Genomic DNA, 20,320 nt, shown 5'->3' on the forward strand with positions numbered 1-20,320 from the left:
GCAGAATTCACTGTTGTCCGTTGTGTCATGGTTTCTCACCATTAAGGATTACTCTTTCTGGTGTAATAAGCTCTCCATATTTTGGGGCTTTTGAAGCAGTTCTTGCATTGTTGTAAAAGAGCCTCTAATGCAGGGCTGTTATGAAGGATAACCTTAGTGAAGAAGAAACACTCTTGTGAACAAGATAATTTAAGAACTTAGGAAAAACTAGAGTTCGTCTAGTTCTTGATTAATAAATATCAAGCATCTTCACTTTTAAAAGTTTATTCCTTTTAGCTTGAATAAATGTTTCTTGTGTGTTTAATTGTAGGAATTAATTAGTTGTGGGAATTGGTGACTTAGATTTGATTCACACACATCATGAATTGGGACATCTATGAAGTGTGGAAATGAGAATCAGAATGATGGTAACAGTTTTCTTGACAGAACTGTTAAGTATTGTCACTGGGAAGTAAGCAGAATCTATTTTGTTTAGGTAGTTAATATTTTTTCATGGTAGCGTAGAGGGCTATTTTGTACTGCACATCTGGGTTTCATATTACATTTTTATTCTCTCTGTACTTCTGGCCTTGGTCAAAAGATAAACAAGATGTTTGGGATTTTTGTATAAAAAACAGCCTTGTTTTATTTAAAGCCTTCATTTGCAAAGGGTAATAATGTTAATATGCTTGGGTTGCCTTGAAATTTATTCTTCCTTATTAAAATACAGTTAACAAGTCAAAATTAAGATTTCCTTTGGGATTTTCCCCATACCCTGCAGTCTAAATTTCACACATCATACCAACTCCTGTACTAAGATGACACGAGACAGGTGGAACTGAATTTGTAGCTCTGACTTAGCTTCAGTCATGCTGCTTATCTTACTTGTTGGGAAGAACCTCTTTGGTGCCAATTGTTTACACATCCAACATATTATGATAAGTGTATATGAAAGACTTGCTAAAAGGGTTTCAAGTGGACAGCATCCTGGGGCATGGGTGTAGAGTGGATGGGTGTGGTGGCATGTTTTGAGCCGAAGCCTGCAATTCTTGTAGTACAAATTCCTGCTAGAGCTCACACATGAGTCTCAGACAACCCCCAGCACAACTCTACCTTTTGTGCATGATTTAGAGCAGATCACTGTCATCTCTGTATTCTTGTAATGATGTTTTATGATTCTTTTTGCACAAATGGAAATGCCACTTGTGGTTATCCTTTCTTCTAGTGCAAAGGCTACAACTTGGTTGTAGAACTGTGGGCTTGGGATTTTAGTATTGCAATTGCTAAAAGTTACAAGTATTTTTGAAGACTTTTAGCTACAGGTATTCCACTACTCTGCCTCCTATGCAGCTGAACAGATGTCTCATGTGCTTTTTGGAACAAATCCTCTGTGCCTCAGGCAGGTATCAACTCTCTTCACATGCCACAGTTCCTTAGAAATAAGGAACATCACCTAGTTGAAACATCTTGCATCTACAAGAGAAACACATTTTTCTTTAAAGTACATTTTTCAGCTTTGTCACTCCCATTTTACCCTCATGTATTTCAGCTGTCATCAGAATAGGAGATGAGAGGAAATTCTACATCCCTAATTAGAATTTTCTCCAAGCTGACTTCAGTACAAAAACTGCCGGGAACCCAACTCATCAAATGCTTTTGATAAGGCAGGAGACTGTGTTACAGGGCTTTTTTTCCTTGACTTTTCTTAAGGAAACAGTTAATTCAATATGAGACTGAGGTCTGATACCACATAAAGTTACAAAGTGATCAACTTTGTGTTTGAATTAATGAAGTTCTTTAACTGGAGAAAAGTTATAAAAATTATACTATAATGAAATGGGCATGGGTTTTTTTTCATGTTGTAGGATTATTTTACCATTAAAAAAATGAATATTTCATGTGAAAAATATTGAGCTCCCATGATCTAGAAGTGCATACATAATCGGCTGCAAGATTTGAAAGGGCAAGTTGTAAACTAGAGCTGACCAAAAATCTTTTATGCTTTTGGACACTATACATGACAATAGTGACACTGATACAGGAGTCACCCTAACAAGGGTTATTACTTTTATCACATTTCATACCATATAATTTATATCAGGTAGCCTGTGAAAAGACTAAGCTTGTTTTGGATGCGTTATTTTGTGAAATTATTGCATTTCAAATAAATTTTGCTTTGCTTTCCAAAAGGTCATCAGCTAACATCTCAATTTATATCTCTGTAAGCCTGAGTTTACAAAATACCTGTGCTTAGAGGACAACAGCCTAAAAACTTGACCTTGAAATTTACTTACTCCTTTAAAAAAGTCATAGCAGAAAGCCTTAAACGTACATTCAGTGTTTATCCTCAGCAAGTTTGCAGATGACATGAAGCTGAGCAGTGCCATTGATACAGTGGAAGGATGGGGTGCCATCGAGAGGGACCTCGACAAGCTGGAGAAGTGGTACCATGAGAACCTCATGAAGTTCAACACGTCCAAGGACAAGGTGCTGCACCTGGGTCAAGGCAATCCCAGATACAGGTACAGACTGGGAGAGGAACTCACTGAGAGCAGCACTGCTGAGAACGACTTGAAGGTTGTGGCAGACAAATGCTGGACCTGAGTTGGCAATGTGTCCCTGCAGTCCAGAAAACCCAGCTGCACCCTGGGCTGCATCCAAAGCAGCATGGGCAGCAGGGCAAGGGACAGGATTGTCCCCCTCTACTCTGCTCTCATGAGACCCCACATGGAGTGCTGCTTCCAGCTCTGGAGTCCTTAGCACAAGGCAAATGTGGGCCTATTGGAGCAAATTCAGAGAAGGGCAACAGAGATGATCAAAGGGATGAAGCCCCTCTCCTGTAGAGACAAGCTGAGAAAGCTGGGTTTGTTCAGCTTGAAGAGACAGCTCCAGGGAGAGAGGTGATGCCTAAAAGGTAACTTTTTACATAGACAGATAGTGACTGAACAAGGGGTAGCAATTTTAAACTAAAAGAGGGAAGATATTTAAATTAGATGTTAGGAATACATTCTTTACTGTGAGGGTGATGAGGCACTGGGAACAGGTTACCCAGAGGAGCTGTGGATGCCTCGTCTGTGGAAGTGTTCACGGCCGCATTGGGTGGGACTTCGAGCAGCCTGGTCTAGGAGAAGGTGTCCCTGCCCATTACAGGGGGCTGGAAGTGGTCTTTCAGGTCCCTTCCAACAGAAACCATTCAATGACTCTCTCATAAAGGCTGTGAAGAGTTACTGGTCTTGGAATACTAGCTAATGGTAGACATAGTGCCCAAGCAGGTTGGGGTGAGGCAGCTTGCCTCTCCAGAGTATTTTAATTTTCATAACTCATAGTAATATATTTTTAAAACCCCTAAGAACACACACACATAAAAACCCCCAGGAACTCAAATCTACAGACTTCTAGAGATGAGAAAAAAAGGAAGAAATCTGCTCATCTATCTCCATTGCTTCATTTCTATCTATTAGCTGTCTTGCAGTAACCATGCTACTGATGTAATGCAAGTTTACATAAAGGTTTTTGGAAGTATTAATGGCATTTGTTATCCCTCCCTCCACACAAATTGCTGTGATTTAAATGTATAAATATATGTAATTGTGGAAATATAATTATGAAAATATAATCACAAATATTACTATAATTTCTAATTATAATGTTCTCCATCAAAAAGTTCTTCAAAATACTGTAAATATCTCAGCTTTCTATATTGATAGCAATGCCTGGGAGATTCTCCTCTTTGAAATATAGACTTGTTGGGCTGTTTTCCTTTTAGAGAAGGTGCTATCTTCTGTTATGTGTCATTCCTTTTGCATATTTGAGTTCTTGAAGGCTGAATTTAGTTGTAATTTCAATATGCTCATGAGGTTTTTCCTGGGCACAGGCTGTCGTCAGCAGCTAACTTTAGCAGGTTATTGTAGGTAAAACAAGGAAAAACAGGCTGGTTTTAGCATGGTTAAGAGTGGGTTGGGTTTTTTTTTTTTATTTTTAGCTTTATTTTTGAACACTTTTTTTACTTCCTCTCACCAGAGTGTTTGGACAGAATATATTTCCATCTGTCTTAGGTAAACCTTAAAATACTTCCAACTCCTTGATTTCTGTATGCTGTCAGCTGCAGGTTCTGCAGACCTTTCTGGTCTGTTCTGCCTCTCTCACCACTACCAGTGCCAGCTTAATGCAATGCCATCGAGTAAACAACTTGTAATCCAGGGTGGAGAAGGAGGAAAGTGTAGTTACATTTATTTACAGTATAAAAACCATTAGGGTTGTGAAAGCACACATTAGAGCCTTCCAGTGCAGCTCAGCTGACACTCTGCAAGGCCTTGTAGTGCTTCCTGTAGTACTTGTACCCTGCCATAACTCAAACTGTCACTGGCAGATCACTGATTTCTCACACCAGTGTTGTTGATGAGCAGTGAAGCATGGAAGCTGGTAAAACTTCATGAATCCAAGTGATAAAGATCATGGTAGGAATATATGAGCATAGTGCAAAACTTCACTGTAGAGAGACCCTGTATTTTACTTTTCAGCACTGCTTCTATTGCCTTACACTCCTGTCGCCCTTGGTGTTCTCAAGGTGTGTATGTCAGAATTGTACAACCTTGCCCATTGTGTCAGTTATGCTTTCCCATTCCCTGCTATTGCTTTCATAGACTCCTTGCCTATACCATGAGTGGATGTTCAAAGTGTACATTCTGAGCCTTTCCTTGTTCATGGTCCTTGGAATCTGGAGGAAACAGTATCTGCTTGTTGTTGTTGGTACCAAACCAGGAGTAATGAGCTCAGGCTCTGACAACAGTAGTCTGCTGGATTTCAACTAAAGAGGGTCATTATTGCGTTTATTTTTTAACATCCTTTTCCTGTAGGTTACTTTTCAACTTATTCTGCTATTTCCTTAAACTCTACAGATCTTTTCTTGATATTTCATTAACCTGGATTCTTTGCTTTCAATCACTGGCTTCAGGTGTTGGACATCATAAATAGAGACTCACAAAGGCATGTTTAGCATAGGCTGCTGCTCATGATGCACATCTCTGTATTGCATCACATTTTCTGGGGCTGGGAAAATGCTTACGATGCACATCTGGCATGCTGTTTGAGGAATTCCAAGTACCAGATGAATCCCAAGGCTGGAGCTGGCCACCACACTATCATTTTGTTACACATTTGTGGAACCAAAATTGCATTAATGTCTTTAATTGTAGTGCCAAATTGAAATTTCTTGTTTAGGCCCTTTTCCAGTGCTGCACAGTCATGTTCTTCAGGTTTCTCCTTCCTATTAAAATGTTGTTCTTTAACTTGTCTTGACTATGCAAATTTTCATATTTATGAATGTACATGATTTTGAATGTTCTCTGTTCATATAAGCCTTTCAGCATTGATGTTCTTGATGTAACTGAGGTTTTGCAAATCAGCTATGCCTTAATGTATTCTTGTGCTATTTCTGCATTTTTTAGTGAAAGCAAAGACTGAATAGGGCTCATAGAGGTATGTGTCATTGTTTTTCTTCTTTTTGTAGCCAAAAAACCCCACAAAACCACTTTTCACCGAATACTTCAAAGCTCAAACATACATGGGCAACATATGTGTGAAATCTGCATGTGAGTCTTTGTCTCCCCTTTGTCATCTGTTCTTTGAAACTGTACTTTGGATGTTTGGGTTCTCATAATGCCACTAGGCTTTATTTCATCTGTTCATATTCAGCATAATTTTGATTGTATCAGAATTAGTTATAGCTTTTAAGTAAAAAGGCTTTATTTATTCTTTAATGCACCTTGCTCAGATAATTTCACCAAATGTTCAGCCAGAAAATTATTACTGTTAGTCAGAATGTAAATTAAAGGCTGACGCACTTGCTTCATCAGCTTACAAATTAAGCAGTTAATCAATTTTGGTGTGATATTCCCCCATGGGGTTTGTGTTGCTGACTCACATATGCTCAATATCTTCTCCTTTCGACAACAAGCAGGAGTGCAAATGAAGCTTGCTCCCAGCTGAGCATTCGCTGGTCACGGCATTCCAAATCCATCAGTCAGTGTATCCTCCTGATAGATATTATTGTCTTATTGCTCCTGGTTGCCTCTTTCCTGAGCAGTGCTTGAATACAAAACAGACAATTAGATATGCATACTTAAAAGCTAATAGTGAAGGCAGTGCTACAGGGTTGTTGCGTATGTTATTGATGGGGTAAACGGAACACGGAAATTCTGCTTATGTCTAAATATTTCATACAGTATTTTTGTTAAAAAGCAGATGTGTCTATATGATTTTTTCAACAGACTTGCGATATTAAATGAATTTCCAAGGAACTAATTTTACAAATTAAATCCTAAGGCAAGCTTGAGGGAGAAGAGGATAATTTGATAGATGAACAGAAGCTGAAATAATTTGTGAGCTCACAGAAATCCCACTTACAATTTGGTCTGTTTACAGAGTTATTAAAATAAATAGAAGCAAGAATTTACTCCTCTGCCTTCACTCTAATATTTATTTTATTTCTGTTGTATTTTGGGACAGATGCCACCACTGCACCACAGTGCAAACCTCTGTGTCCCTTTTTTTTAAAGTGAATAGTTTTGAATTGTCTGACATATTTGTGCTATTTTTTATTTACTAGGTTTTTTTTTTCTTTGCCTTTGGACAAAGTTTATGAAATTGATTGATCTAAAATTAAATGGTAAGAGTCAGGCCTCAGCCATACTGTATATACACTATATATCGAACCATTAAACTGCCTTGTTAGTGTTGATTGTTGGCTCTGTCCTTACATAATCCTGAACTCTTTTGACAAAATCCTGAGTGTGGCATAGCCCAAGAGGGTGACCCAAGCTTCCCCCTTTCCTCAGTGATAAAAATACTGTATTTCTTCTACTGTGGTTCTAGCATTCACCAAAATGGGAGTCCAGCCAGGCCTTATCAGGCATCATATTATACATAATTGAGATCAGGGCATGGATTTGTTTGGGTTTGTGTTTTGTTTTTTTTTTTTTAAATAGGTCATCTGTTCCTCAAGGCTCCTGTAGGCATCCTGCCAGTTCTTTAGTATCTAGACCATGTTATGGAAGTAAATAAAGGAACTCAAAGTGGGGAAAGAATCATATGGTTACCACTTTGAGTAACTGTGTTGGTTTGCAGCATGAAAGTGTTTAATCAGGTGGCTTATTCATCCTGCCTGTTGTTAAATCCTCTCTGTGCCATTTTTGCTTGCCAGTTAATGTCACTTTAATTTTCATACTTGCTACTGTCTAAATTTAAATCTTACTTGCAGCCCTTCTCTACAAGGTGTAGCTTTAAACTCTTCAGGTGGTAGCATGTTCAACCACTTTATTTTTTTCTTCCCTTTTTTCCCTTTTCTGTACTTCTCTTGTGCTTTAGAAGTATCACCAATTTCTTAGCTTCTGAAAGTGCACAAGTCTGGCCACATGCAAAGTAACTGGCAGAATGCTGTTGTCAAATCCACCTGCTGTGTCTTAGTCAGAAAAAAAATCCTGCATTACTTTAGTCTGTGGCAGGAAGGGAAAAAGCAAGAGATAATGGAGTGAATTCCTGTGACTACCTAAAGAATGCAGAAGAAATAGCTACCCAAGGTATGCAGAAGAAATAATGATGCAGGAAATAAGTGATACAGGGAGAAAATGAAGTTTCTGATCTTGGTTTGAGGATTGGAAGTTAAGCTTTCCTGTGCTTGCTGTTGTAGAGTACAGCTGGATGAATGTCTCTCCAGTTTCTCTATTCCGTGGTGATAAAGGTACCCCATACCATGTGGCACAAAAAAAAAAAAAAAACCCAAAAAAAAAACCACAAAACCAAACACCCAAAAAATCAAACAAAACCAAACAAAAAAACAAAACAAAAACAAAAATGGGGGAAAACCCCAAAAAACCCTTTTAGAAAGGTTGGAGTGGAAGTATCTAATTTTTGATTTGCTTAATTAACGCTATTTTTCTGTGCAAAATTTGTATTTTAAAATACCGTTTTTGGAATCATAGTGCAGGAAAGTCATAGAATGGTTTGGGATGAAAGGACAGAGGGCGTCTAACCCAGCCCTTCTTGCAATAGGCAGGAACATTTTTGACTAGAGCAGGTTGCTCAGAGTAACCAGTTATGTATTGAGAGGTGAAGTAACAGTGAGGTAGTAACAGCATTACTTTTGCTGACTTCTGAAGTTCAGCTTCAAATTGTCTTCAATTAAATAGTACCTCCTGTGTGCACAGTGGCGTGCACACAGTGTTTTCTGGTAACCATCAAATCTTTCTGAAGCAATTCTGAATCTGAAATCTGAAAATGCTTACAAAATCTGTATTGTGGTTTTATATTTTTTTTTCTCACTCTATTATTGCTGTTTGTAGACTTTCAGGTGTGAAAACACCCCATTTTCTCAATGGATTTAGCTAAGGGATTTCTCTTCTAATCTGTATGAAATATGAGCTGCCTTTTTTTTTTTTTTTTTTTTTTTTTTTTTTTTTTTTTTTTTTTTTTTTTTTTTTTTGGTTTTTTCTGGTAGTAGGAAGAATAATTGGAGGTGTTTTTCCAAATTCTGAGATAGTCAAAGAAAAGCAAAGGGCAGGAAGGAATGCATGGATAGACAAAGAAGAAGAGTTTGAGAAAACCACAGAAGTTTATTTTATTTCTCTCATCTAGAAGCTGGATAATGCTTGCTTTTGATCAGTAATGTTTTTTAACTCCCCAGTGTTTTTCATCTCCAGTGTTCAGGTCTTATTTTCATTGTCTTGATCACTTTGCTAGAAGTCCTGCATGGTCAGGCACATAAATGTCCATTTTACCACAGTCTAATCTTACTGAACCATGTGAAAAATTAAGTACCATGAAATGTGTGTTTTGGGTAGACTGGGTAGGTAACCCTTCCCAAACTCGAGACCTCTAGACTTGCATAGTATCTTAAGTGAAAATCTACATAGAGAAGTGGTCACCTGATTTTGCAAATGAACATGCACTGTGTATTACAATGTTAATTATTAGTTACAAATTATAATATGCTAGGTTTATTCTTTGTGCCTTCTTGAGCAGAATGGTGTTGCAATATACTTTTTGGGACTGCCTCAATTTATCTCCATACAAAACCAGAAATCTTATTTTTCTCTTACAACATGCTGGTCTTTTTTGCCCTCTGACCTTGAAAATGCAGTGTGAAGTACAAACAACAGAAATAAAGGAGACACTTGCATCACCCCAGTTTGTTAAACTTCCAAAAGCAGTTGTGAGTCATGTTTTATTTGAGCTACACTGGCCTCTCCTCTTGCTGTGTAGCCAGGTTCCAGCCTGGGGAAGCCTTCCAACCACAGAAGAAATGCATGTTCAAAACTCCTGAAGCAGTTTGACAATTTTAGTACTGTATAAGTCAGAGAAAATTAACATGCCAAGAACTTTTCAGAATATCCTGAGCCCTTAGAGCTTCACCTTCTCCTATCCCCTCACACTTAGGGTCTTGACTATCATCTTAATTTTCTGGAAAGAGAAGGGATTACTAGGACATAGAATTAATATTTCTACTCTGATAACTGCAGTGTGTTTTAGAGTCTGTCGCATTCTATACATTTCCTTTTGTTCCCAGAGGGGCTGATATTTCTGCACAGCCTTCTGATGGCTGATGTCACTTCAAACTCTCCAAGGTTGTACCTGCTGCATCTTCACCAAAGCAAAATGTTGCTTCAAGCTGTCTCTGGGGAGCTAATCCAGACATGCAGCTTTCAAAATCTCTCTTGTTCTTGGAATCTTCCTTCTTGCCTGGAGAACATACCAGAGGAATATTCTCTTTGAAAAATGAAAGTTATCATATTCTAGCCAAGGGAGCTGGGACAGAAACCTGGCTGACTTGCTGCTAAGCGCTTCACACGGTCTGAGCTGAATTGCTCTCTAAGCTTCATTGATGTAGCCTCAAAATGTATTTAGTCCTCACCTTCTTGGTTTTAGGTGGGAATGTTGTCCAGAGTGAAGAGGTGAATGAATGTTCAGGGAATGCCAATTAAAAAAATCCACTTTTGACTGAATGTTGTTTTTCTATGCACAGTGTTTTTTATATGTTTGTGAATTTAGGAACAGTAGAATTTTATGGGAATGCTGTCACTAATTTTTTCAGAGATATGATGCATCTTTGTTCTGGCAATATATTTATGTGTTAGTTGGATGGTTTGGTTCTGCTAGATTTGGAAATAGTGTTATGTTCAGACAGGAAAACAAGAATAACTTAGGTAACTGAGGGATTTTAGTAGATGTAACAATCAAGACTAACTCTTATCTCTTTAACTGCACTAAGGCTTCTTTTTGCATATCGACAGGTGAAACATTGCTATTCCTACATAAAATGGTATTTATCATGTTGCAGAATACTAATAATTTATAATACTTGATTCTGTCTAGTCATTGACTAGTGACAACAGATCTGGTGGATCAAAATGGAATAAACACACTTCTGTAGACTTCATGATCTTGTCCGTTTGGAGGGTAGATTTCAAGATTTTGTGTGTTTGGTGCAGTACTCTGCAGCTTTATAAAGTAAACATAACATATCTCTAATATGTGCTTTTTCCTCAGTTGAAATACATGAGGGGCTTATGTTAGATCACATTGGAAAGAAAATACTGATTAGACCTTCAACAGGAAGTAGATCTCCAAAGGAAATTTCTTGGTCTGAAACTGAATTTTGTTCGCTTTCAGAACATGCCACATGTTTAGCTCTGTAAGAAAAGTGTCCTGAAGAGGTATGAAACTTTTAGGGTTTGTGAGTCAGCAGTTGCCTGTTCTGCTGTTTGAAGGACAGCAGAGTTGATAGTGATATAGAGAACAGCAGTTAGAGTGGTAGGGATGGAGCAACTGCCCTGAGGAGAGACTGAGAAGGCTGATACTCCTGAAAGAGTGGAGAAGGCTGGGGGCTTTGACTATGTGTAAAAGCATGAAGGTGGTAGGTAAGTTGAATGCATTAGGTGTTCACCAGAACTTGTAATACTTGAGTTAGCAGGCATTCACTGTAACTAGCAGATTAATTTAAAATAGAGCATGTATTTCTTTAAGTAGGAGGTAAACTGCTACTGCAGGAATTCCAATGGCAGAGTATCAGCAGATTGAAAAGGCTTTAGACAAATTTGTGTGCAATAAACCTATAAAGAAATAGTGCCAGGAACAACAAAAGATGTGTCTCAAACACCCTTGCTGTGACTAGTGTGGATTCTGAACATGTGAAAGAGAAAGAGATTGCATAAAAGAATCAGGCTTGTGTGTTTTATTAAGTGGAGTCTTCAGTTAAAATTGTCAGAAACAAAATGTGGATCTGATGCAGAAGTGACTTCTTATATTCACTTGTTCTGTTTGATTTTATTTACTCTTTATTTGTAAAGAACCACTTTTCCCATACAAATGATAGTGTTTTTTTTCATATGAGATATCCTGAACTGACCATAATTTATTTATTTCATGTTTTACAGTGAACAACCCTATACCTTCCAACCTGAAGTCAGAAGCTAAAAAGGCAGCTAAAATATTACGAGAATTTACAGAAATAACTTCCAGAAATGGACCAGATAAAATCATACCACGTGAGTAAAGAAAATGCTTTGATTCAGCTAAAACCTTGAGCACTCCCTGTGTTGCAGTCATGCTGTCTTTACCAATTCCCTCTGCTTCCACTGACCACGACTTACAGATGAATGAAACTTTCAGGCACCATAACTTCTTTGAAAATATTTTGGAAGCGAAGGGTTTCAGTTTGCTGTATTCTTGGCAGCTGTTGCTTACTGGGACAGATCTTTGAATGCTTACTGCTACAAAGTACCTGCACTGGAAGGCTTCCCCCGGGATGGACAGACTGTGTCATGCTCAACCCTGTAAATGTTCTTAAGAACATGTGTATGATCTTAAGAGAGAACCTGGACTAGGAGCTCTAGCTCTTGAATATCTCTTTTGATTAGAATTAGCTAGGTGAAAATAAGTTGAAGCAAAAAAATCAGGGTGATTTTCCTTTTGGTTCAGCACTCTTATTTGCTGTTGTCCTCTTTATTTTTGCGGTTGTTACTCTGTCTTCCTCCACCTGATGTTGCTGGTTGTGATTTTAAATCCTTAACTTTTGTGTTCTGGAAGGTCTGCAATAAGATTTGCAGGATGATGACATATCAGTATTTGCCACTAACACTGTCTAATGATACAAGCTTGTTAGGCTGTTCTATGTTGCTGTGATTTAAATTTGGACTTCTCCAAAAATTTCTGGAGACATGGTTGTTAGCTATTCACTGCCTGTTTTCTGTTTATTTTGCCAAGGGTACTCACACACAAAGTGTGTGGCACTAAACAAACTAATTCTATACAAGCTAATCAGGACAGGTGGAGCAGTTGTATGGATTGTCACAGGCTATGTGACCTGCATCTGGATTTGCAGTTCACTGTGGTGGAGGTGTCATAATTAGTTCAACTTTTTTTTGCAGTTTTCTTTCAGCTTTTGCTTTGATTATTTGACTTTTGTGTTCATATTTGTTAAATACTGAGTTTTGTTTTACCCTTCTCTTAGAACTTCTCTTATGAGATCTTGAATAAATGATTTTGCTGTTTCAGCTCATGTAATAGCTAAAGCCAAAGGCCTTGCAGTTTTGTCTGTTATCAAAGCTGGATTTTTGGTGACTGCTCGAGGTGGAAGTGGAATTGTATTAGCTCGTCTTCCTAATGGAAGTAAGTGGGTATTTTCCTTTTGTACTTCATGAGAAGTTAATTTAAAAAGATAAAAATATATTTTTTCATTATTCTTTTCACAGCATAAAACAGGAGATGTGTGATGAGTCAGGCAAGTAGGTGACAGGTGACAGTGTTTGGTGTGAAAGCTGTTTTCAAATCTTTGTATCTTTGTTTGACCAAATGTAAATCTTTCAGTATCTTTGTGGAAAATACTGAAATATAAAAGTACATAGTATAAAATTCATTAGAAAAATTGATTATATCTGATTGAAATGAAGTAATATATGATAAAAATTAATTAATGATTAATAATTTTTAACAAGGAATTGTTTAGATTGCAAGGGTTTGTATTTCTTAAATCCTTTCCTGTAGGATAAAGCATTATGATGCTATTGTAGTGGTTTTGAACGTAGTTTTAAATAGAGAATTTGTTAGCATTTTTAACTGTAATAATGAAGTGACTACTTCTTGTAATATATGGTTAAAATTGCACAAATTTATCTTGTTTTGCACAACAGCCTGGTCTGCTCCCTCTGCAATAGGAATTGCTGGTCTTGGTGGTGGATTTGAAATTGGAATTGAGGTATGGTTTTGTATTTGAAATACTTGTTGGTAACTTTTTTTGCAAGAAATTAAAATACATTTGCAAAGATCTAAATGTTGGTGAGATAGTAGAATCTATTTCTATGTACAAAAATATTATTATGAAATCCATTTATGCAAGACAAACAAAAGAGGGGTTTTCCCATCAGTCAAATTGTTAGAAGACATTTAGATGAAAAAAAGTGACATGACACTAATTTCCTTGATTTCTCACTTCTAGCAGACTGAATTTTTCACTTACGGATAGCTTCCTGTCAGTTTTCTCATATAAGACAATTGAAGTTAATTGAAAAAGCACCCTATACTTAATAGTGTGTCAAATGCTTTGCTAAAGGGCACAGGGACTCCATCTGGCAAGAAACAGTGTGAAGGACTGAAGTAAAATAGAGTCCAGTTAATTTTACTGTATTTCACACATTTCCCACTCACACCTGTGGTTACTGACATGACCCTTCAGTTTGAAAGCACCAGAGCTGGTGATACCTCTGGTGATACAGAAAAGGAGCCAGTTCCAGCCAGCAGAAATGCTTAAGTAAAGGACACCCCTCATATTCAGAGAAACCCTGGTGAGCTGAGCCATAACAGCGCTCTGCCTCTGCTTCCCATTTCTTCTTCTTCACAACTCCTTCACACTTGTATGTTTTCATCTTTTCTCTGCTTCCCCACACTAGCCTGCAGACTCATCCTTCTCTTTGCTTAGCTTTTGTTCTGCTGATTCCCAGAGAAAATCAGAGTAACAATACACTGCCAACAAGATCTCTTGCAATGGGCATTCTGCTCTTCAGGAGAATCCATGTGTGGATGACCTGGGTGATCCCTGCCAGCCCCCAGTACATCTACAGCCAGCCAGCTTTCCCTGTCCTGGCAGCCAGTCAGCCAGCACTCACATACAGAGCAATAGATCAATAATTTATTCTCTCCTCATTGTTCACTGTGTGATCTCAGGCATTATTGCATGCACTTTTTAAAGGATGATGTGAATACAAAATCATTAATTTTTGTGAGGTATTTACATTGGTTTTCATGACTACAGGATCTGAATGCTTTACAAAGTGTTCACTTAGCCCCAGAGTTTGTTTTGTTGTGGGGTTTGTTTGTTTTATTCTTTCTTTTTAAGCCTCATCATGTGTTTTAATTAATCTATGAAAATTTTCTTTTAAACATCTCCACCTGATATTTTAGATAACGTAGACATTTCCTATTGATACTGAATCAAATAATTTCAATACAGAAGCTATTTGTGAGAGGGGTTTTTCTCTGAATAATACTGTGCCATTCAGTTGAATTTTTAGTCAGTTTACAAAATGCTGTTTCCTTACTGACATTATTATAACACAATCTTTTTTATTTCTTCTAGAAAATATATGTTACTCAGAAGTACCTGAGTGACTTAGGGGCCTAGAGTCCTATTTCAGCATTCTTCTAGTCCTATGTAGACTTAGATGTTTTAGAAACTAGGTGAAATTTATTCCTGTAGGAGAGATTATAGTTGACATAGTTGTGGTGATACTTATGGATGCTTTTTTAAAAAAAGGAGATCACGCTTCAGAAGTCGCAGTGACTTGGTACTTCAAATTAAGGACCAGTTTTAAAATTTATATAAACGCTTTCCTTGAAGCCTTTCTCACTATGGATTTGCTTTTCTTTAACAACAGATTCATCCTCTTAATGGGTAAGAGGAGGAAGCAGTATCCTAACAGATGTTCTCCCTCCATCCCTGGATGATTCAAAAACTGCTCCTGTAGCCATCTTTTGTTTGGGATGGGGTGGAGGTTACCAGGGGGCTAATAACAAAGACCTCTCTTATGCTGTGTGTAATACTTCTAGGCCAGCCTTGTTTTGCAAATAATCTGGTATTTCCTCTTGTATTCCCTGCTGTCACTGTTTGGAATTTGGGGTAAGTTGAAAGTTTTTTTCTGAACCTGGCTTTCAGTCAAGTCCATCAGATGAAAGATCAGGTGCAGTAGTCCTTGGGTATATTGCTAGCTCTTCAATTATTAGGTTAATAGGTTCTTGAAGCAACTGACTACATCTCATATTCAAGTCTTAAAAAGTTAATTAATAATTCATATACATGCACACAGATATATAAAACTGCTGTCATGAAAATAAAGTTTTATCAATAGCACCTGTATCCTTTTTTTGCTTTTTATTCTTTGGCCTGGAATTTTTGTTTAGTAAGTTCTGTCTTGCCTTTATTAGTTTAACTGTTGAATGATCAAAAGAATTCACATCTAAAAATGTGCCTTCATAATTGTATAAGACATGGAAAATAAGAAAATGTCAATTAGGAATTTTGAATTAACATAGTTTCTCTTGTAGCTTTTGTTTATCACATACTGACCATATCAGCACTTTGAAAAAAATCAATCAAATTTGATTAAAAAAGTAGTTGAAAGGATTTTTCATTCAAAATACCTTGCAGAAAAAGAATCAACTTTGTCATGAAAGCTATTTCAAAATAATCCTTTACAAGAAAGGAAGATCATCTCCTGTGCTGTTCTTTCTTCTTAAAAAGTGTAGTACTTTTATTTGATATGTTATAGGTCTCAGACTTAGTGATAATACTGAATCATGAAAGAGCAGTAGAAGCTTTTGCCAAAGGAGGAAATCTTACACTTGGAGGAAATCTTACTGTGGCAATTGGACCTCTGGGGAGGTGGGTAATATATTTTCCTAATAAGGTATATATGAAAGATAATTTTTAAAAGACACATTGATGTGGCGTTTTTTTTATATGTTACAGAACAGCCTGGGCAACCTGTGTGCTGACTAGGCCTTATTGTTCTTGCCAATCACTTTTTTTTTTCATTTTATCTTCTTTCCTGATTAAGTAATTTACTGGTAGAAGGAAAGTGTTCTGAGATTTGTTCTCCTTCTGCAGGAGACTGTTTGGCTAGGCTCAAAGAAGAGCACAGGTGCTTCTGTGCCTGATAGAACTATGGTTTTTAGTAACATACGGGTCTGTGTTTTCTGTCACCACAGATCTGCCCAACAGTAAATGAAAACTACACCAAATAGTTGCTTTTAAACCTTTAAGTGGTTAAGCCTGTTTACTTTGAAGGATGAGGTGAAATAATCACTGAATAATTTTACTTGGAATGAGCCTTACAAGACTGCCACTCCAACCTCCTGCTCAAACCAAAGTCTGTTATGACTTCAGATCAGGTTGCTCAACTTTTTTTTTTTTTTTCAACATTTTTCCAGTTGAAAATCCCCCATGAGGGAGACTGCTTGGTTCTCTGGGCAACCTGCTCTACTGTTCATCTCTCCTGCCTTACATCTAGTCAAAGTATTTCTTCTTTCTATTTATGTCAATAGTATTTTATTCCTCCTCCATACGCTGCTAAAAAGAGCCTGGCTTCATACTCTTGATTACCTATCCCTAGATATTTGAAGCCTGCTGTTAGGTTTGCCCCAAGTCTTCTCCAGGCTAACCAAGCCCAGCTACCTCAGACACTGCTTATGGAATATATGCCTCCTTATGGCTACTCGTTTTTTGATGATGAAGTTTTTACTGCTGGTTTTTAATCTTTTCTAACAAAATAAAAGGATGATACTTATTGCACAGAAGAGAGAGAAAGAGACCTGTGGATCAGGGAAGGGCAGAGAATATAATCTACCCTGCAAAGCCATTCAGTAGACTGTCCTGCAACATCTCTGTGTCCAAGCTGGGACATAGGTGTCAGGGTGGGAAGACAAGCAAACAGGTGAAGAACTGGATCATCACATTAGAAGAGCAGTGGTAAATGGATTATGTTGAAGTCTGAGGCCAGATTTCTTCAGAACTCCTCAGGAGACTCTTCTAGGACTTCTCCTGCTTGGTAATTTTATCAGTAACCTAGAAGAGCAGTTGCAAAATATCCTCTTTAAGTTTGTGGATGACTCCAAACTGGATTTGCAGCCAATGCATTTCAGGGTAGGGCCACCATTCAGAGCAATGAACCTAGAGAGTGTAAAGATCCACCATGAAACCCCATGAAATCAAACAAGGACAAGTGCAAAGTTCTGCACTCCTAGTTGGATGAACCCCCTATCAGGCTGAGCAGCTTCCCCACAGAGAAGGTGCTGGGATCCTGGTGGGCAGTGGGGCTAAGCCAGCAGTTGGTTCCTGACAGAAAAGGCAGTGAACAGTGTAGGGGGTTGCATCAACAGGACTGTAACCAGTAGATATGGGAAGTGATTGTTCCCCTTTACTTGACATTTTGTAGACTGTGCCTAAAATATTGCGTTGAGTTTTAGCCCTGCAGAAAGTTGTTTATAAACCTGAGTGTGTGCAGTGATCCACTACCTAAATGGCCAGAAAAAGGCAGCATGTGAACGATGAAGCTGGGGGAGCTCAGCTTATTGAACCTGGATGAGAGAAGACCTTCTGGGGCTGCATTCCCAACAGAGCATCACCAAGAAGACAGACCCCAGTTCTTTACAGGAGTGCATGGCAAGAGAATGAGAGGTAGTAGTCATATATTGAAACAAGGAAGGTAAAAAATTTGACATTAGCAAAATTGCTCAGAGTGTCTGTAGAATTATATCCTTAGAATTCTTCAAAAACAGGCTGGACAAAGTCCAGACCAACCTTCTTTCAATTTGATGATGTTGATCCATTTTGAGATGACTGTCTTTAAACCTAAAATATTTAGGTGATCCTGTGAAGGACAAATACTGTAATCTTCCAAATCTGTTGAGGTTCAGTAAGGCCTTGCTTGAAGTGTTTGTGTTGACCATAAAGTCTAGGAGGATTTGGAAATATTGAATAGAGTTTCAGTCACCAGTCCAAACATAATCAGATCATTTTAAAATGTGATTAAAGTGTGGCTTAATAGTTTTTAGAGGAGGCTGTTAAGATCCAGTTATTAAAATTATTACAGAAATGCCTCTGCCCAAATAAGATGCAAGTGAGACCATATGCTGAAGTCAATAGTATGGATTTTATTTAACAGTAAATATGAGTGGGGGAGAGAGAGGAAGAAAATAGAAAAGGAGGAAGAGAAGAGAGAAAAAGTGACAGAAAGACAGATTGAGTAGAAAATATCACCTCTCTGTGGATCCCAACAGTGTCTTGTTGATCTCTTCTTCTGTTCTTCTCAGTGGTGGGGGTTCCACAAAGCTTAGAGTTCAATGGATGCCTGTTCAATGGATATGTTCAGGCTGGTTGGGACACCCAGGTACCTCCCCTGTCTGGGAAGTTTGACAATGTCTATAGCATCACATTCAGCTCTTTGGTGCAAGGCCTCAGGAATCAGTCTGAGGGTGCTTTGGGGGTCTTTGATGGTTTATGATCCCTTCTCAGACATGACAGCTGCCTCTCTGGTCAGTGCGTTGAGTCAGTTGTGCCCCATCAGGCCTTCCCCGGGCGAGGGGTTGGGAGCTGAGTAAGGGAGAACAGTTACCATGATCAATGGTGCCATCCCACCTTGCAGGATTTGCCTCATCAGCCTGAAAGCCTGGCTTGCAGCCTCCCCCTCTGCCTTGTGTGAATCTCACTGCACACCCAAACTCACCTCTCCTCAAAGGATGGTAAACCTGGCCTCAGCAAATCACCCTGGAGCCTCCTTGGTTGTTTTGAGTCATAAACCATGAACAGTCTCTCAGAGACCTGATGGGGAGCATTCATATGAGGGAACGTTTTTCTGTTCTTCTGTCTGAAAAAAGGGTAAAAATAAAATGAAGGATTAAAAGAAAAAGACAATTGCTATTCATGCTAGAAAACTGTATTGAAGAATATCAACCAAAACCTTTTCCTTCTAGAAACTTAGAAGGCGATGTTGCCCTGAGAAGCTCTGCTGCTGTCTATACATACTGCAAATCTCGAGGGCTGTTTGCAGGCGTATCTCTGGAAGGAACCTGTTTAATTGAAAGGAAAGAAACAAATCGCAAGTAAGCTCTCTTAATATCTAAAAGGTTGTCTAAAGTGAAAGTAGAGTGACAGAATTAACTAGGACACATTCACTTGGGAAAAAGTGTTTTTTGTGAAAACATACTATGTTAGTTAAGAATTTCTTGAGGGACAAGGGTTTCTTCAATTTAGACATCTTGCAATGGGTATTGAGATGATGCTATTGGAATTTTTTTATCTGTGGCAGGTTGACCTTAGCTAGCTACCACATGCCAACCCAGTTGCTTTGACACTACCCCTCCTCAACAGAATGAGAGGAGAAAAAGTATGATGATAAACTCATAGGTTGATATAAAGCCAGTGAGATCACTTACCAATTGCTATTTCAGTCAAAAAAACTCCAGCTTCACTTCATCAAGGGAAAATTAGTTTATTTAATAGAATAGGATAATGAGAAATAAGAACAAATCTAGAAAGCAACACCTTTCCCCCACACACCTTGCGTCTTACTGGGCTCCACTTCAGTCACAGCTTCCCTACCCCCTCCTCCCAAGTGGTGCAGGAAAATGGGGGCTGTGGTCAGTTTTCCAAATTTACAGTTTTGAAATAGTTCTGTCATTTCTCAGTATATGATCTGTAGGAAAAATGCAGGGCTAGGGATGAAGATAGGGAGCATTTTCACAAAGTGAATTTATCTAGAAGTTGAAATATAATAATAATAATCAAATACCTGCAATCTTTTTTTTTTTTTTTTTTGTAACAGGTTTTATGGGCAGGACATTCGTGCTAGTGCCATCCTGCTTGGTGACGTGCCTTTCCCTGCTCAAGCAGATGATCTTTATGAAACTCTAGCATCCTTCACTGAAGTGTATGAAAATGAAGAGCAAAAAAATTATCCAGGAAAATCTGTAAGGGAACAAAGAAGGGTCTGTTTGTGTGCTTCTTTTTCACATAGGCTTTCCCTGTTCCTAAGCTGTTCCTAGTTAATGTCAATGCTGGTGTTCATATGTCATTTTTAACTTCTCTGTTGGATGACTGAAGGCGTAGCACATGTCAGTTACTGCATGTGGAACATTTGTTCAAGTATTTCCCTGCTAGGCTCTAGGGGGCAAGAATGTTGCTGGGTTTGCTTTGCATCTTCCAGAATAACAAAGTGTATTCTTGTTTTGTAATTGTGCATTATCAAATCTGAGTTGATGATTAGGAATGTTTGTTCAAGTATTTTTAGTCAAGTTG

The 20,320-nt window shown here is 38.1% G+C and overlaps 1 protein-coding gene across 3 annotated transcripts in view; it reads left to right on the forward strand.

Moving 5' to 3' along the window:
- SH3YL1 (SH3 and SYLF domain containing 1) overlaps positions 1-20,320 on the forward strand; it is a 47,295-nt gene that overhangs the window by 2,012 nt on the left and 24,963 nt on the right. For 2 of the 3 annotated variants that reach the window (XM_041420396.1, XM_041420386.1), the window contains exons 2-7: positions 11,409-11,519; positions 12,529-12,642; positions 13,164-13,228; positions 15,795-15,907; positions 18,997-19,125; positions 19,848-19,992. In XM_041420396.1, coding sequence (XP_041276330.1) covers positions 11,409-11,519; positions 12,529-12,642; positions 13,164-13,228; positions 15,795-15,907; positions 18,997-19,125; positions 19,848-19,992 — 677 coding nt within the window. Of the gene's footprint in view, positions 1-5,527; positions 5,571-11,408; positions 11,520-12,528; positions 12,643-13,163; positions 13,229-15,794; positions 15,908-18,996; positions 19,126-19,847; positions 19,993-20,320 lie in introns of those variants that run through there. The other variant, XM_041420378.1, reaches the window with a different exon arrangement.

The sequence above is a fragment of the Onychostruthus taczanowskii genome, unplaced genomic scaffold, assembly GCF_017590055.1.
Source record: "Onychostruthus taczanowskii isolate IOZ18803 unplaced genomic scaffold, ASM1759005v1 scaffold11, whole genome shotgun sequence".
NCBI lineage: Eukaryota > Metazoa > Chordata > Aves > Passeriformes > Passeridae > Onychostruthus > Onychostruthus taczanowskii.